At 42.2% G+C, this 17,383-nt stretch overlaps 1 protein-coding gene across 2 annotated transcripts; it reads left to right on the top strand.

The window, feature by feature from the left end:
- Positions 1-9,014: 9,014 nt before the first annotated feature.
- On the top strand, positions 9,015-16,765 carry LOC121858291 (salivary glue protein Sgs-3-like). 2 transcript variants are annotated; one of them, XM_042354616.1, is made up of 6 exons: positions 9,015-9,073; positions 14,021-14,209; positions 14,292-14,531; positions 14,592-14,816; positions 15,145-15,309; positions 15,664-16,765. In XM_042354616.1, the coding sequence occupies exons 1-6, from the start codon at positions 9,032-9,034 to the stop codon at positions 15,733-15,735; spliced, it is 933 nt and encodes a 310-aa protein (XP_042210550.1). In that variant the 5' UTR covers positions 9,015-9,031; the 3' UTR covers positions 15,736-16,765. The 2 variants fall into 2 exon arrangements, with proteins under 2 accessions (XP_042210550.1, XP_042210548.1); XM_042354614.1 differs by having other exon boundaries at positions 14,292-14,816.
- The last annotated feature ends 618 nt before the right edge of the window (positions 16,766-17,383 follow it).

Genomic DNA, 17,383 nt, shown 5'->3' on the forward strand with positions numbered 1-17,383 from the left:
CTCCTCTTTTTATGAGTTCTCCTTATCTCATTTTCTGTCATTGCATATAAAATCTCATTGTTTTTCTTTTTCTTCTCCGTCATATCCTGTACCTTTCTCTTCCTCCCCACGTTTTCATTCCCTTTTCCTTCCTCGTCTCTCTCTCTCTCTCTCTCTCTCTCTCTCTCTCTCTCTCTCTCGAGCGCGCGCGCGAACTTCGCTTAATCGCCGTGATCTTCCACTTTCTCTTTGTCAACTTCTATTTTTTTTTATACATCCCTTTATATCCCATTCCCAGTTTCGTCTCCAGGTGCCACAAGAAACTCAAGGGAGGTACTCAATAGTTAGACTTCGTCACTCTTACGGGTCTTGGCTGGTTGTCCGGGCGATATCTCAGGCACTTTTTGAGCTACAAACCTGAAATGTGGACAGTATAGTGACCACGTATAGGAAAACCCCACCCTTCTCACATTCTGCCCTGGTGTGGCGAGACATGAGGGGCGATTCCTTGTTTTGGTACAACTGTGACTTTTCCTTTTCATCGCTACAGAAACATTTTCCTTTCTTAGTCATGTCAAAAAGAAATCCTTTTATCTTTATATATGATTAAAAATTTTCTTTCTTCAGTATGTATACATTAAAAACTCTCATCAATACAGCGGTATATGATTAAAAAAACATACTCTCTTATTAAATATACTACTTTTACTTCTATCCTTTTGGACACTGATCGGCTCGTTAGCCGCTTGGGCGGTCGATCACGTCTGTGTTACACACTATTGGTCAAGTCTGGTCTTGAAAGAGCTCACACTCGGTGCCGTCACAACACACTCTGGCAGGTTGTTCCAAGAGTTCACAATATTATTCTCACCCGAAAATGTTTACCCTGACAGTTTTCTGGACTTGTGCTTTCTTCAACCTTGAGCTGTGACCCCTTGTGGGGCAGGCGTCCGCAAGCTCCAGATATGGACACTCGCCAGAGTAGTGCTCTCTGAGATGTTTTTACATCTCAATTAGGTTACCCTCTGCCCGTCTGTAGTATTAAGCTAAGCTAAGTAGTTGCAGGCGCTCTAATCGCTGGATAACTGAGGTGCCGTAGTGCAGGCACCAGATTGGTGGTCCTCCTTTGGACATTTTCAGTTAACTAACAGTCTGGCATATCTTGGGGACCAGTCGGGGTGACATTACTCCAGGCGGGGAAGCACCTCGCTCTTGAAGATCGTTATGGGGGACGGACCCCGTCTACCTGTAGATATCTGAACGACCTACTAGTTTAGTTGCTTGATTCACCTTCTCACAATGGCCAGAGAACTTCAGTTCATTGTCAATATACACACCCAGGTAACACGTCCTTTCTTTTATACATGATTTTCTTTTAATTTCTCATTTTTTCACATATGTATACGATAAAAAAATCCCTTTCATATACTTGGTTTACACAATTATTTAGTAATTGTGGGATCCTGAACCGGGTAGGTGAACCCTCATCAGGGGTACAGTCACGGACAAAAGTTCGCTACCCGTAGTGAAACTGAGTCACAGAAATGAGTCTCCGAACTGACTTGCTCTAACTGTTTCATCTCATTTGGAGTCGGTACTGCTTCATTTTGGGCGGGAGCGAACTTTTGACCCCGACTGTACATGAGACACATTTCGAGGAGCCAAAGGTATATTGGTGGTGAACAGAATGTCATATGTATCATTTTTTATGAGGCGCAAAGTTTATTAAAGAAATATTAATATAAATGGCCGAATCACCATTGAAATTGGGTACATGACATCTCTCTCACACCAACGGGTACGCCGACCAAAATAGATTCAGAACCACTGATACAGACGACAAAGCCTGATTTTTTTTTAATATATACAATTAAACATATCCTTTCTTGTACATGTATACGAAAAAAATATTATTCCCTTTCCTCTTCATATAAACGATTAAAAGTGTCCTTCTTTCTGCAATAAAATATTCTTCCTTCTACACATACGATTAAATGTGAACAGCTTACCTGACGCACGTCTGTACAGTACCTCTGGACCTCAGAGCAAGAAGGAACTATGTCAGGGAACAGTATCTTTTCTGGAAGAGAGAGAAACATTTTGAGTCAGCAAAAATCATGTTGACCAACTGAACGCAAAACAAACTTCATATACCAACTCAAGAGTGACGTTAAACTTCAGGATGTCTAGGATATGGAAAATTGTTTGTTGGGTTACGGTTTGTGAGCGTGTTGCGTGGCGGTGCAGGCGTGGAATGTGGGCGCACCAGATGTTGCCATGAGGGCGTGGGTAAGGACTGAGCAGTAAGTTACATCAGGGTATAATAATGAGTACCATATATAGATGGTGGCAGGACGGGTGTGTACACACGGCAGGTAACCGACAGTGTTGACAGTGTGCGTGTGTTTGGTGCACATGATCGAGGGAGGTGTTTATGTGGTGGACATGATCGAGGCAGGTGTGTTTGGTGGACATGATCGAGGCAGGTGTGTTTGGTGGACATGATCGAGGCAGGTGTGTTTGGTGGACATGATCGAGGCAGGTGTGTTTGGCGGACATGATCGAGGCAGATGTGTCGTCCACAACACCGAGGCAGGTGTGTGTGCGTGTTTGATGCACATGACCCGAAGCAGGTGTGTGTGTGTGGACATGGTCGAGGCAGGTGTGTGTGTGCACCTGCACCACCGAGGCAGGTGTGTGGTGGACATGATCGAGGCAGGTGTGTGTGTGTGTGGTGGACTAGATGGGGCAGGTGTGTGATGCACATGGTCGAGGCAGGTATGTGTGTGGTGCTTGACCGAGGCAGGTGTGTGTGTGTGGTGGACATGATCAGGGCAGGTGTGTGTGTGGTGGACATGATCGAGGCAGGTGTGTGTGTGTGTGTGTGTGATGGACATGGTCGGGGCAGGTGCGTGTGGTGGACATGATCGAGGGCAGGTGTGTGTGTGGTGGAGATGGTTGAGGCAGGTGTGTGTGTGTGTAGTGGACATGATCAAGGTAGGTGTGTGTGTGGTGCACTTGACCAGGGCAGGTGTGTGTGTGTGTGTGTGGTGGACATGATCCGAGGGCAGGTGTGTGTGTGTGTGTGTGTGGTGGACATGGTCGAGGTAGTGTGTGTGTGTGTGTGGTGGACATGATCAGGCAGGTGTTTTGGTGCACATGATCCGAGGCAGGGTGTGTGGTGAAATGGTCAGAAGCAGGTGTGTGTGTGTGTGGTGATGGTCGAGGCAGGTGTGTGTGTGTGTGTGATGGAAATTGTCGAGACAGGTGTAATAATAATAATATGTATAATTAACGGTTTATTGAAAAAGGCAGCCAGAGGCTGAAAATATACAGTTACATATTTGGGGAATGGGTTACGAATTACAAATAATATACAAGTAACATAAGTGACACAAATAAGACATATAATAACAGATGGATCAGCTCAAACTACAGTTCATTTCAACATAGTGACAGTGCAAGGAGTAGTGTTTACTGGGAGTGAATACACTGGTTTATTACAAGTTATTGATAATTTTTACAATGGTTGGGACTGGGCTGTTCTTATAGCGATCAGTTCGTGTGTGTGTGGTGGACATGATCGAGGCAGGTGTGTTTGGTGCACATGATCGAGGCAGGTGTGTGTGTGGCGGACATGGTCGAGGCAGGTGTGTTTGGTGCACATGATCGAGGCAGGTATGTATGTGGTGGAGATGGTCGAGGCAGGTGTGTTGGTGTGTGTGTGTGCGGTGGACATGATCGAGGCAGGTGTGCTTGGTGCACATGATCGAGGCAGGTATGTGTGTGGTGGAGATGGTCGGCAGGTGTTGTGTGGTGGACATGATCGAGGCAGGTGTGTGTGTGTGGCGGACATGGTCGAGGCAGGTGTGTTTGGTGCACATGATCGAGGCAGATGTGTGCGAGGTGTGTGTGTAGTGGACATGATCGAGGCATGTGTGTTTAGTGCACATGATCGAGGCAGGTATGTGTGTGGTGGAGATGGTCGAGGCAGGTGTGTGCGAGGTGTGTGTGTGGTGGAGATGGTCGAGGCAGGTGTGGGTGTGTGTGATGCACATTACCGAGGTAGGTGTGCGTGTGGTGCACATGATCGAAGCAGATGTGTGCGTGTGATACATAAGACGGAGGCAGGTGTGTGTGTGTGTGTGTGTGGTGTAGACGACAGAGACAGGTGTGTGTATGTGTGTGATGCACATGACGGAGGTAGGCATGGGTGGTGCATATAATCCTGCCCAGTACGGCTCAGGTACAGTAAATATATTAGTTGAAGGAGACCAAAACAATTATTTTTTTCTTGGTCACTTACAGTATACCGAGAATGGTATAATCTATTTCCTCACTAACAATAAGTACTGTATATATTCTTAATCTTAAACGTCTTTTCTAGTGTAAAACATGACACTTATAATTGGTGTTTAAAGACCTTAGCTATTGAGGGACATAAAACACGAAAATAAAATTATTTAGTTGTGTTCCAGTGTAACAGTAGCAGATGAGTAAGCAGCCCGCGCGCGAGCTGGAGTCAAGATGGGAATGAATACACGTTAACTATTACTAGGCTCATTATGCACCAGAAAACTCATAAAGAACATTTAAGATTTGTATGTATGTATGAGTTGGGAGGACTGCAGTGGCCGAGGTTAGGTTAGGTTAGGTTAGATTACATGGGCTTGACTTCACTATTATATTATTATTCTTGGCTAGGCGAGTTCATTGGGGCGGGTGAGTAATCAACTAAATAGGGTTTTAGTATATTTGCATTCGTTTTTTCTTGGTTCCCACAAGACAACGTTCAGTGAGTCGTCCTATGTGGTGACTAAGCACTTTTGCCCCTGTTAAGATGACTTACAGTACTTTTGGTTAAGGAATTTGGGCCATATTATTAAACAACATCTACCCCTTCCAACGAAGAATCTTTTCGAAGGTATTGTTCCATCAAGCGGTATTTTTAAATGCTCGAACCTCTTCCACTTCGTGCGGGATGATTTTGTTAGGTCTGGTAATACTGTCTCCTTCGCTGATGCATTGTGGGTCCTGTGTGTGTTTGTTTACCTTCGTTGGCGCCAAATTTAGTATTGTAACAGCTCTCGTCAGGGATGTTTTCCTCCAAAGTCTCCCGGGCAAGTCCCATATCACAGAGAGAGCGGGATTTCTTAGTTTATTTGATTGGAGAGGAGAGAATATTGAAAAGTAAAAGTACTTGTGGGAAGCTTGTTGCACTAAAGAAACAAGCATGGATACGCATTACAAGTTTCAATGCTGAGGGATATGAACCTCGGCGATCAGTAGAACAGCGGAAGTGGATGTGTACCCATCAATCAATTTCATTGATGAGGACCACAATTACTTTGCTGAAAGCATGCCTTCTACAAATCCAGGGCAAGATTTGTGCTTCACAAATCATGTACCAGAGCGTGCCTCCAGCAGAGGCGATGACCCAAATTTACAACCTGGCCCCTCAACCTCCCCCCAGAAAAATAGAAATAAAACGTCATTATTTGATGAAAAACGGTATGACCGACCAAACAGGAAAAATATAACCATTGAAGAGGAAGAAAATAATAAACTATTTTGGAGCACACGGCAGCAATTGTTAGATAAACAATTGGAAGAAACAATGATCAACATTCAACTTGCAAATAATCAAAAGTTGCATTCAGATTTGGAGATTCAGCTTGTCAAAATAAAGATTCAAGTTGAACAAAAGAAATTAGAAATGATGGAAAAAAATTCTGTTCAGTACAGTATAGTATAGTATAAAATTACTTTTGCATTGGCTCTGAATTTGATGAAGATGTTTAGATTAGTTTTGTGAGGAACGTGTTGGGGAAAAGACTGAATATATTTGCGCTACACAATATTACTCTCAACTGTTTCTACATAAAACACAACAAAATATATGTTGACATAATGAGCGTGTAGTTCATTCACTCTCAGAATAGTGATTCACATAACACTCAGCAGGTGTGCTGTGCACCCTCACTATACACTTGAGTAACCTACACAACTACAGTACATTAAATTTTCTCACTTAACTTACCATTACTATAGACACAGCAGCTCCTCTCTTCGTTTACTCGCTACACTGGTGCTTATATTTATACCTGTCTGCAGTGTATTCAACTTATATATCACTTCACACACGTCTGTAAATATTAGCGTGTTTGTTAACATTTGTTTCAGTCCAATTCACATATGCACAATGTTTGCTGTAGCCGCCCTCGTGCTAAATGATATGTGTAAACTCTGTACATAGTCTGCTTGACGGCTTGAATTAAATAGTTTGCGCTCGTTCTTAAGCTACCAGTACTTGTAAGTTTATTTTCTTCACTCTTGTAAGCCTTCCCAGCATGACGCAGGGTAACACGACTCTAATCATCTGCTCTCACTGTGTCTGTCATGATCATCTTCCACAACAAAGTACAGTATCAATATTTTCATCTGTTTACCCTTGTGGGTCCAAACAACCCAGTATTATCCCTTGGCAGCACGTAAATATTCATAATTATTAAGGAAATTACAGTATTTTTGGAGTCTTGTTTGGCTCTGCAGTAATGAGATACACTAATCCCTACAATGATAAATTATACTAAAGATATAAACTGTGGTGCATCATCACAGGCGCCGACGATTGACAACATCAAGTTTCATAATGGTCAATAAAAGTAATAACATACATGACACGGTTCATTCTGAGTGTTCAAAGTTTCCCAACATTTTATACTGGTCGCAGCTACACCCACCACACCAGCCAGCCCTGAGACACAACACTCACGAGAGCTTCCACAGTAATGCACTTACCAATCATTGTTTTCACAGTATAGTATCATTTTTTTTTTTTTTTTTGCTGGGAACATCACGTCAGAGAAATTCCTTACTGGCCGGTTCGTAATGAACATAAATGTTAGTAAACAGAAACACAATGAATGGCGGTCAGCAGAAAAAAAAGTATTATAATAAAGATAATTAATAGTAACTAGACTTTATAATTGATTGGAGAAAATAATGAGACTAAGAGGAAGAGTATGGACGGTAAAATGTTAAATGAGAACACATTACTAATACCTAAAAGTTAAAACACTCCTCTAAAGTACTTGGATTTTAATAATATCAAACAGGGAAGAATGAGGTGATGAGTCCAGTGGCTCCTTCATCTCTCTTACCATCTCTCTTCCCTTCAACTCCCCAGAGCTGTCTCCCAGATTCACATACTCACACTTGATCAACACTGTCAAAGGTCTCCCATATCCCTCCACAAATACAGTTCTCCTTTGGTATTGGCTAGTTATTCTCACGAGAGAGATAAATACACAGAAAGATAAAAAAGTAAATAAAAATTTAGCAGAAGGATCCACAGAATAAAACTAAGACTGGAAGACTGTGGCATCAAAAAGGGGGAAGAAGAGGACACGCTCATCAGAACATGAAGATGAGTGTGGGAGTGAGTAGAACACACACTGACTGAGAGAGAGGGTGGGCTGGGCCTGGGAGGTGGGTAAACTACATAAACACCTCCGTGGAAGTGATGAATTTTGTGCCACATACATTTCAACATATCGGTACTATACCTTTACGTAACATGACTACAGTATATGTTTCTTCTAGGGATGCATCGATTAATCGGTATGGTTATTATCGGCCAATACCGATACTGGTACTGTACTGTACATGAAGTATTTGTCCTGTAAGTCTGGGGGAAAATAAGACCATGCGAAGTTAAACTCCAAATTTTGCAGTAATACTGTAGCTCTAACATATAGCATATTGTTGCGATCCTGTTCGGACCAATCTAGACTGGTCCAACTGAGTCTTTTGGACTGGTCCAGAAAGTTCTAATTCTTAATATTCTTATGGAGTTAATTCCCGTGCCAGAACAGCCAAGGTCCATTATTATTCTATGTCCGGTTAAGAGTTCAGAACAGAATTAGTTTAAATAGTTATATTAAACACTGTACAATAGTACAGTATTAAATCAAACTATTTAAACTAATTCTGTAAATTTAAATATGCTTTGTGCTGTTTACGCAATGAGAATAGTTGTCGGTTCAACACCTTACTTAGCAGATTTTCGTCCTTAATATTTTCATACACTAACATTCACCTATATGCAGTAGTAATCAAATGCAATTGTTAGTTCTAACCCTTGGACGACGGGAGATTGAAGGCTTCCTTGTGAGTTTTGAACTTTTGATACCAGATAAATGAAAAAAATAAAATTACTCAACATAAATTTTTCACTTTGCTAATAACTGTAACTGAAAAACAGTATCGGTATCGGCCGATTAATCGGTATCGGTAAAAAATCTGTGCATCCCTAGTTTATTATTATTATTATTAGTAGTAGTAGTAACTTAGCCCTCGATGCTGCACACAGGAAGAACGATAACGACAAGATAAGGGGATACGGGGAGAGAATTCAGAACGTTGATCAAGGCAGCTTCACTCCTCTAGTGTTCACAACCTCTGGTGGGATGGGACCAAGTGCAAGATGTTTCTATGCCAGACTCGCGGAGGTGATCTCCGAACAGAAACAGCAGCCCAGAAGTTATGTTACAGCCTGGATGAGATGTCAACTGTCCTTCTCTCGCCTTCTGTCGGCTTTGCTCTGCCTCAGGGGAACGAGAGCTTCAGCCCCAAAGCCGACAACAGCTGCAGATATTGACTATGAGGCTACAGTCGCTGAATGCGGCATAGATCTGCGGCTCAAATAATTCAACATAGCTAGGATAGCTACTTATGTATTAGGATATTTAATATTAAGGTAATAAAATGGCGGCGAAGGTGTGGCTATTGGGGGAGGCTGGAGGCCACGTTAAAAAAATAAATAAAATAAAATAAAAAATAGTAGTAGATATAATAATAATGATAATGAAAATAATAATAATAATAATAATAATAATAATAATATTATTATTATTATTATTATTATTAATAATAATAATAATAATAATAATAATAATAATAACAATAATAATAATAATAATAATAATAATAATGAAAAAATATTGATATACTATAATAAGATTTCTCTCTTTTTACAGACAGATTCAAGATGATGAATGAGGCTGTCAGGCTGTCTACACTCGCACACAAGGTGAGTGAGGAAAGTAGAGGAGGGAGGGAAGAGGGAGGGAGGGAGGGAGGGAACTGTTAAATTAGCAGGTTGTGTCGTCACTATGGAGGAGGTCGAGCTAGTGGGCGTGGTCAAACTACATAATAGGCTTTCACGTGCAGCTACTGGCATTCTGCCATTCTCTGACCTTGTCACCAGCAGCCAGTCTCCTACCACTGTAGGCGAGACAGATCTAGTGTCATATGCAAACAGTGTAAATAAATACTGTACTTACTAGTCTTACTTGTAATTTACATGTAAGACTAATAGTCTTTCGATATTTACAAGTTGTATAATTATATGGAAAGACAAAAAATATATCACTATGGAACGTGTACTTACGGAGGACAATTCACAAATTATGAGCACATTTCTCCCTCATGTTTGTACATGGCGCTCCGTAACACATAAACATAGAGATATTTTCCGATATGATTCGAGACCACGACTAAACACCGAAAATAGAATAAATTTCAAATGACAAAAAAATAAAAAAATGAAAAAAATCATGGTTCAAAGTTAATTACAGTGAACCTCGACAATCATCAATTCAATTCAATTTCAATATTTATTCCTTGATAGAGGAAGCGGGATCCTAGTGCTGTCACTAGGTACCCCTGTACAATAACACCAGAAACATCTGGCAGGTGTCACAAATATATATATATATATATATATATATATATATATATTATATATATATATATATATATATATATATATATATATATATATATATATATATATATATATATATATATATATATATATATATATATATATATATATATATATATATATATTATAAAGGGGCTTACTAAAGCCTAAGGAAGGAAGGATATTCCTTTAACACATTATCAATATTATTTTCATAGTATCTGGCCAGTATGGGGAGGATCATCGTGTCTCCGTCAGGGGGTCGTGGACTGGTGGTCCAGCAAGCATCACGGAAGCGTTGTGTGTAGTGGACAAGGGTGCGGCTGTCGGGTCTTCTGCATAATGCACAAGAGCGTTGCTCAGGGGATGTGGGGATACCAATCTCCCAAGCAAAGTCATACCCAATGATGATACGGGCAGCAATCACGTCCCCCTTCCGCGACCCTTTCCCATAGACGTACGAGAGGTCAGGAAGTTTACGGAGGACATCATACCAGGTGGGCGGGGAGTCCAGGGGGATGGCTGCTTCCCGAGCTTCTCTCTGTTTGCGGCGAATTTTGGTCCTAAGCTGAAAAAGTGTTCGAGGAACAACGTAGTCAGGTGTGGCCTTGTTGCAGCCAGTCTTGGCAAGGCCATCTGCTGCCTCACTCCCCAAGATACCGACATGACTGGGTATCAATAGGAATGTCACAGTACGGCCTGTATCCTGATTTTTTTTTTTTTTTTTTAGTGGGATTAGCCCACCCAGGCACAGGTCACTGACCCACATGGGGCCTGGGGTGGCGAAAATGTTGTAATAATAATAATAATAATAATAATAATAATAATAATAATAATAATAATAATAATAATAATAATAATAATAATAATAATAATAATAATAATAATAATAATAATAATAATAATAATAATAATAATAATAATAATAATAATAATAATAATAATAATAATAATAATAATAATAAACCATAGAAAAATACGAAATGAAAAAATCAAAAGTGAGAAACAATATATGTATGTTGTGTTGTCAGTAGTAAGAGAAACAATTGAGACCCTGCAATTGTGTGTAAATGAGGCAGAAAGTCAGATCAGCAACCTGGGACTTGGTCACAATTTTCGTGATGCCATATGGCAGCAGGGTCTACCATAGACAACACATTATGCTTCCAATATCTTCCCAGGCGGTAGTACCTCCCTGTTTGGTAGCTGCCTAATACCTACTACCTCGTATTCGGAGGATGAGGTCCTTATTTTCCCCAGATCAAAATGCGATCCCGTCGAGAGCAGACCTGAAATCGCAGCAGACAAGCAAGAGGCAGAAACCATCGGCTTCTTCCTCAGCGAGAAGGGCAGCAAGGAGAGCTATCAGTTCAGCCTGAGTGGAGGATGCCCCGTCAGAAACTCTGAGAGAGAGTTTGATAGGCTCAGGGGCATCAGGACGGGAGATGTAGATACCAGCCCCGGCACTACCAGTAGCGGGGTCAACAAAGCCACCAGTGTAGAGGACGACCCTACCTGGGGACCAGTGGGCGATCCTGGAGAGGTGGTATTTGCAGAGAATAACAGGGTTCACGTGGGATTTAGGGAGCGGTCCACCGAGGGCAATCACTTCAGGTTGAAAATCCAGCCAGGGAGAAGGAGACGAACCAACAGCAGGGGTGACAACAATATCAGGAAGGAGGTCATGTTCCTGAAGGGCTCGGATGAGTGACCCTCGCCACTGTCTCCTAGATGGAGGTCGACCTCGGACAGCAGGAGTCAAGTTGGCTTGGACATAGTTGCCCCGAGGATCCCGTAGAATGGAAACGGTACTTTTTAGGTAAAACTCCTGGACACGATCCTGTAAGGGGGAAAGACCAAGTTCGGTATATAGAGAAGTAGGGCGTGTCCACTGAGGAGCCCCAAGGATGATACGAGTAGCTTTCCTCTGGATAACTTCAAGACGGTTGACAGCAGTCCGACTAATGTTGACGAGGGCAGGGGCGGCGTAGTCGACACAGGAACGGACAAAGGACTTGCACATGGGGAGAAGCACAGGGATGGTGGCACCAAGGGAACCCCTGCACATGGTAGAGAGGGAAGCGAAACGCCGAAAGCATATGTCTCGAAGATAGCGGACTTCAGGGATCTGACAACGTGTGCGAGTTACATACACACCCAGATCTTTTGTCTCATTAACCCACAGTCCAAGGGCGTTCCTGATAAAAGAAGGGGAGAGGAGGTACAACACGACCCTGCCACATAGCTTTTGTTTTCGCAGTTGAAAGAAGGAAACCAAGTGAATCACACTCTCTGGAGACCAGATCAAGGGCTTCCTGCATGGTGAGGTAGTCAGGGGCTTGGAGAAGGACATCGTCGGTATATCCTGAGTGGACAACTTCAGTCGGCCACGGGAGAGATGCAATGGAGTGCATGAGAGTGTTAAACAAGGTGGGACTCAGGACTCCACCTTGGGGGGTGCCGAGGTTCATTTCTTGAACAGGAGACATAGAGCCTTCAACGCGAACCCGGGCCTGACGTCCAGTGAGGTAAGAGGCGATCCATCGAAGAAGTCTCCCTTTAACCCCTAACCGAGCAAGTTCAGCTAAAATGAGGGCAGGCTGAGCCGTATCAAAGGCTCCCTCGATATCAAGGAAGAAGGAGACGCGGGCAGTCTGATTGCAATATAAGGAAGACAATCATCTTTGTTATTTCTGTCTCGCTCTTGTCAAAATTCTCAGCTTCCCCGAAGTCAACAACGCGCTTGTGAATCATCGCTTACAAATTATATTTAATCTGGTTTTTTTTCGGTCAGAAGCAGGATTAGGGTAATTTTTCATAAAGTTGAAGGAAAAAATGTGTGTGACCGTTCATAATTCTGTTTCTTCCCTGTAAACATTACACCTTAAACCTGTATAACCGGACTGAGAATAACTGATAGTCTTGTAACCTCAACTTATGTTTAATTCTACCAACTGTAGGGTAGGTTGACTCTATCTCTGATTCAGTAAAATCACATCAGACTACAGTAGAAGCCTTTGGGGGTTGACTGAGTTTATATCATAGTCTGTAATGTTATCTTTGTCAGTGATAGTCTTGTTATGTTTACCGAATCACAGCGTCGCCATGCGTCAACACAAGAACATAAGAATGGGGAAAACTGCAGCGGGCCAATTGGTCCATACAGGGCAGTCCCGTTTACACCCAACCCCTATCGTTCATATATCCATCCAACCTATGTTTCAAGCTATCCAGTGTATTCGAGTTAATGATGATGTTTGATAACTTGTTCCACTAGTCCACTACTCTATTTCCAAACCAGTGTTTATCTATCTGGCGCCTAAATCTAAATTTGTCTAATTTAATACCATTGCTACGAGTTCACTCCTGGTAGGATAGTTTGAGTACCTTTGTTTAGCCCTGACTTCCATTTATATACTTCGATCATATCACACTTCACTCTACGTCTCCCGAGGGAGTGCAAATTAAGATGCTTTAACCTTGTCATTCTCCTTTGAATTCTTTCTTGGGATTTTATATCCATTCTGTAGTACGGTGACAAGAACTGAACTGCTTAATCCAAGTGAGGTCTCACAAGCGCAAGATATAGTTTTAGGATAACCTCGCTAGTCTTGTAACTAACACTCCATTGTATGAACCCAAGTACTTTGTTAGCCTTGTTTCGAGCAAATACACATTGTTGACTTGATTTAAGATTCTTGCTTATCATTACTCCTAAATCTTTCCCACAGTCGGATTTCTCTATAACGTTGTTTACATCTCCTTGACTAAGTACATTACATATGTCCGCATTAAATTTCATCTGCCATTTTCCAGACCATGCGAAAAATTTGTAGTTTTGCGGAGTCCTCGTCAGATTTAATTACACGCCCTATTTTAGTGTCATCAACAAATTTACTTATGTTGCTGCCTACGCCTATATCTATGTCGTTTATGTATATAATAAATAGTAATGGTCCAAATACTGAGCCCTGGGGTACTCCACGAGTGACATTACCCCAATCGGGTTTAGTGCCGTTAATGCTAACTCGTTGTTTCCTGTCCTGTAACCACGCCCTAATCCATTTAAGAATATCTCCTCCAATTCCATGAGCCTCCACTTTTCGTATTAGTCTTTCGTGGGGGACTCTGTCGAAGGCTTTGTTAAAGTCGAAGTGACTGTTGATTTTCTCCCTATCTCGAAAACACAACTATAACATTATTTAATTACTATATCTTATAAGGACATGCTTTCATATATTTTGTTTTTAACTTCCACTGCCTACTTGACAGGGGTTCGAGCCTAATATGCTACAACCTGAGGTGACGAAACATGAAATGACGAACGAGAGCATAACACCAATGCCTCCCCAACCAGACATCATGGAGCCAGTGATGTTGCCAGATCCCATGACGCCAGAGATGACTCGGCCACAGACGACGAGACCAGAGATTACTCAACCACAGACGACGAGACCAGAGATTACTCAGCCACAGACGACGAGACCAGAGATTACTCAGCCACAGACGACGAGACCAGAGATTACTCAGCCACAGACCAGAGATTACTCAGCCACAGACGACGAGACCAGAGATTACTCAGCCACAGACGACGAGACCAGAGATTACTCAGCCACAGACGACGAGACCAGAGATTACTCAGCCACAGACGACGAGACCAGAGATTACTCAGCCACAGACGACGAGTCCAGAGATTACTCAGCCACAGACGACGAGACCAGAGATTACTCAACCACAGACGACGAGACCAGAGATTATGCAACCAGAGACCATAAGACCAGAGATTATACAACCAGAGACCATAAGACCAGAGATTATACAACCAGAGACCATAAGACCAGAGATTATACAACCAGAGACGACAACGAGACCTGAAATACTACAACCCAAGACCATGAGACCGGAGATGGTGGAGGCGGAGGAGGAGACAGGGCCAGCACCTCACACGGAGTCACCCACCAAACACGACATAGAACCAGTGACCGACCGAGACTTAGTGGCTGAGTCTATGGGAATCTCGGCTCCTGCTGGAACACCGTTTACCGAGCCTATGGCTGAGAGAGACGAGGTAGGTGTCCTCAGCTTGGTTTGTAAAGGTAAAAATTAGTCTAACCTCACCCATTCTAAACTGATTTGCCCATATAGTATAACTTTACCAAACTTGCGTCACCCAATCTGATCTCATCTAACCTAATTCAACCCAACTAGTTTATCTAACCCACCAATTCTAACTTAACTAACATAATCTGACATAACTAACTTAATGTAATATTTATCAAATTAGCTAAACCTAACTAGCCCTATCTAACCACACCAGACTTATCATAGACTGAGGTAATGTGTAACCAAATCTAACGAAGCCAGAGGTATTTATAATAATTTGCTCTACCTTTCAGACATTGGAGACCATATTTGACTGGCTGGGTGAGACCGAGGAAGGCGAAGTGACCACTCTGCCTCCGGTAGACGAGACGGAGGAAGAGATGCTCAACATGAACGATCACTCGCCCACGATGATGGAAATCCCTGAGACTGTCACAGAGATGATCATGGAGGAAGGGGTAAGGAGGAAAAGTATTATATGGGAAGAGGTAAGGAGGAAAAGTATTATATGGGAAGAGGTAAGGAGGAAAAGTATTATATGGGAAGAGGTAAGGAGGAAAAGTATTATATGGGAAGAGGTAAGGAGGAAAAGTATTATATGGGAAGAGGTAAGGAGGAAAGTGTTGGAGGGTGAGATGAAGGTTTAGGAAGCAGAGACACGAGGCGAGTAAGAAGAATAAGTAAGATGGAAATTAAAAGAAAGGGAAGAAGAGAAAGGGGACTGAATAGAATATATGTATGTAATCATATAGTAGAATAGATGATTGCAAATACGAAATTTAACACACTTACAACTTATCTTCCCACGACAGAGTATGACCGAGCTGATACTGGATGAAGCGTCTACGGAGTACCCGTCCTTCACAGAGAACGAAACCTTCTGAACTCCATCAGCCCCTGAACCACAAAGTCCGTAAACCACATCCAAGGTCTCCAGCAACACAGATTCGCGCCAAAAGTCCCATTGAAGACAAAGAGGCATCTCGGCTTGAGACAGAAATATTCGCGTCAAAACTTTCAGCAATACTGAACTGGTTCTCACCTAAACCACAGGCTGCGCAAATTCGCGCCAAAATCTCTTGAATAGACTCCAGCTAAAAGAGAATTTACCTGAACATGTGTATGTGATATTTCAGGAAACCATGAAATTTTCCTGGAGATGAGAGGACACATGATGTGTCGTTTTCTCAGTGTGATGGGAGTGTGGGGTACAACGAAAATATAAGGTGGGGCTTCCTGTGCCCGCAGCTCTTGACTTCGCGAGATAACCAATGTGGATAACTTACTAAGTTTCATATTATATGTTTTCAGTTCATTGTGTAACATATGATAAGAAACATTACAAGACTTTTCCACACATACTGAACTCCAAGAGAAGCTCACGTGTTTAGTCCTATGAACTAAACTGTCCTGCAATGTTTTAATCAGGACCTCAATATACGGAGTTAATCTGCCTAAATATAGTCAGTGGTGTCCATAATGTATCATTGATTTATAAAAAAAAAATATTACATCGATTTTCTATCTCAGTACGTGGAGGCACTAATAAAAGAACTGCACGTATTGTCTAGAATTCATATTATAGGAGCTGTATATAAAAAATATATACTTTGTTTTAATAATTCATTGTGTACAATCGGCCACAAGAGCATTGGTGTGGCAACGATGAAAATAAGATCGAATCATAGTACTGTACGAGGTTTGTTGCTATGTTGGTATCCCTGAAACCTGCTCGATGGCAGTATATTTAATCGCACATTAACCCTCTCAGTGTTTTGGAGGTTTGCTCCAAGGTGTATCAAATCCTAACGTGTCGTGAGCACTAAATGGATTAATCGAGATAGGTTTTACAGCTGATGTTTTACATTGGTGTCTATTAACGTCAACAGAGATGAAAACAACATAAATATCCTCTTCTTTACTTTTACTTTTATCCTCTTCACCACTGATCGGCCTGTTAGCCGCATGGGTGGTCGGTCACGTCTCTGTTACACACTGTTGGCAAGTACTGGGCATGCACTGGCTCCTGAATGTATCTGAATCTGAGCCAGTGTTGGTTAAGTCTGGTCTTGAAAGAATTCACACTCGGTGCCGTTACATTTTCTGGCAGATTGTTCCGAGAGTTCACAATTCTCACTCCGAAAAAGTTTGCCTTCACAGTTTTCTGGACTTGTGGCTTCTTCAACCTTGAGCTGTGACCCCTTGTGGGGCGGGCGTCCGCCAGCTCCAGATATGGACACCCCCTGCCCGTCTGTATTATAAGCTAGGCAATTGATGGCGTTCTAATCTCTCTGGGTAAATGAGGTGCCGTAGTGCAGGCACCAGTCTGGTGGGACTCCTTTGGACATTTTCAGCCAACTGACAGTCACTAGCATATCTCGGGGACCAGGCGGGGTTGACAGTACTCCAGGCGGGGAAGCACTTCACTCTTAAAGATCGATACGAGGGATTTCTAAATATCTGAACAACCTTCTTGCAAGATCTACTATATGAATTGCTTGATTCACCTTCTCCTCACAATGGCCCGAGAAC

This window comes from Homarus americanus, unplaced genomic scaffold (assembly GCF_018991925.1).
Source record: "Homarus americanus isolate GMGI-L3 unplaced genomic scaffold, GMGI_Hamer_2.0 scaffold57980, whole genome shotgun sequence".
Lineage (NCBI taxonomy): Eukaryota > Metazoa > Arthropoda > Malacostraca > Decapoda > Nephropidae > Homarus > Homarus americanus.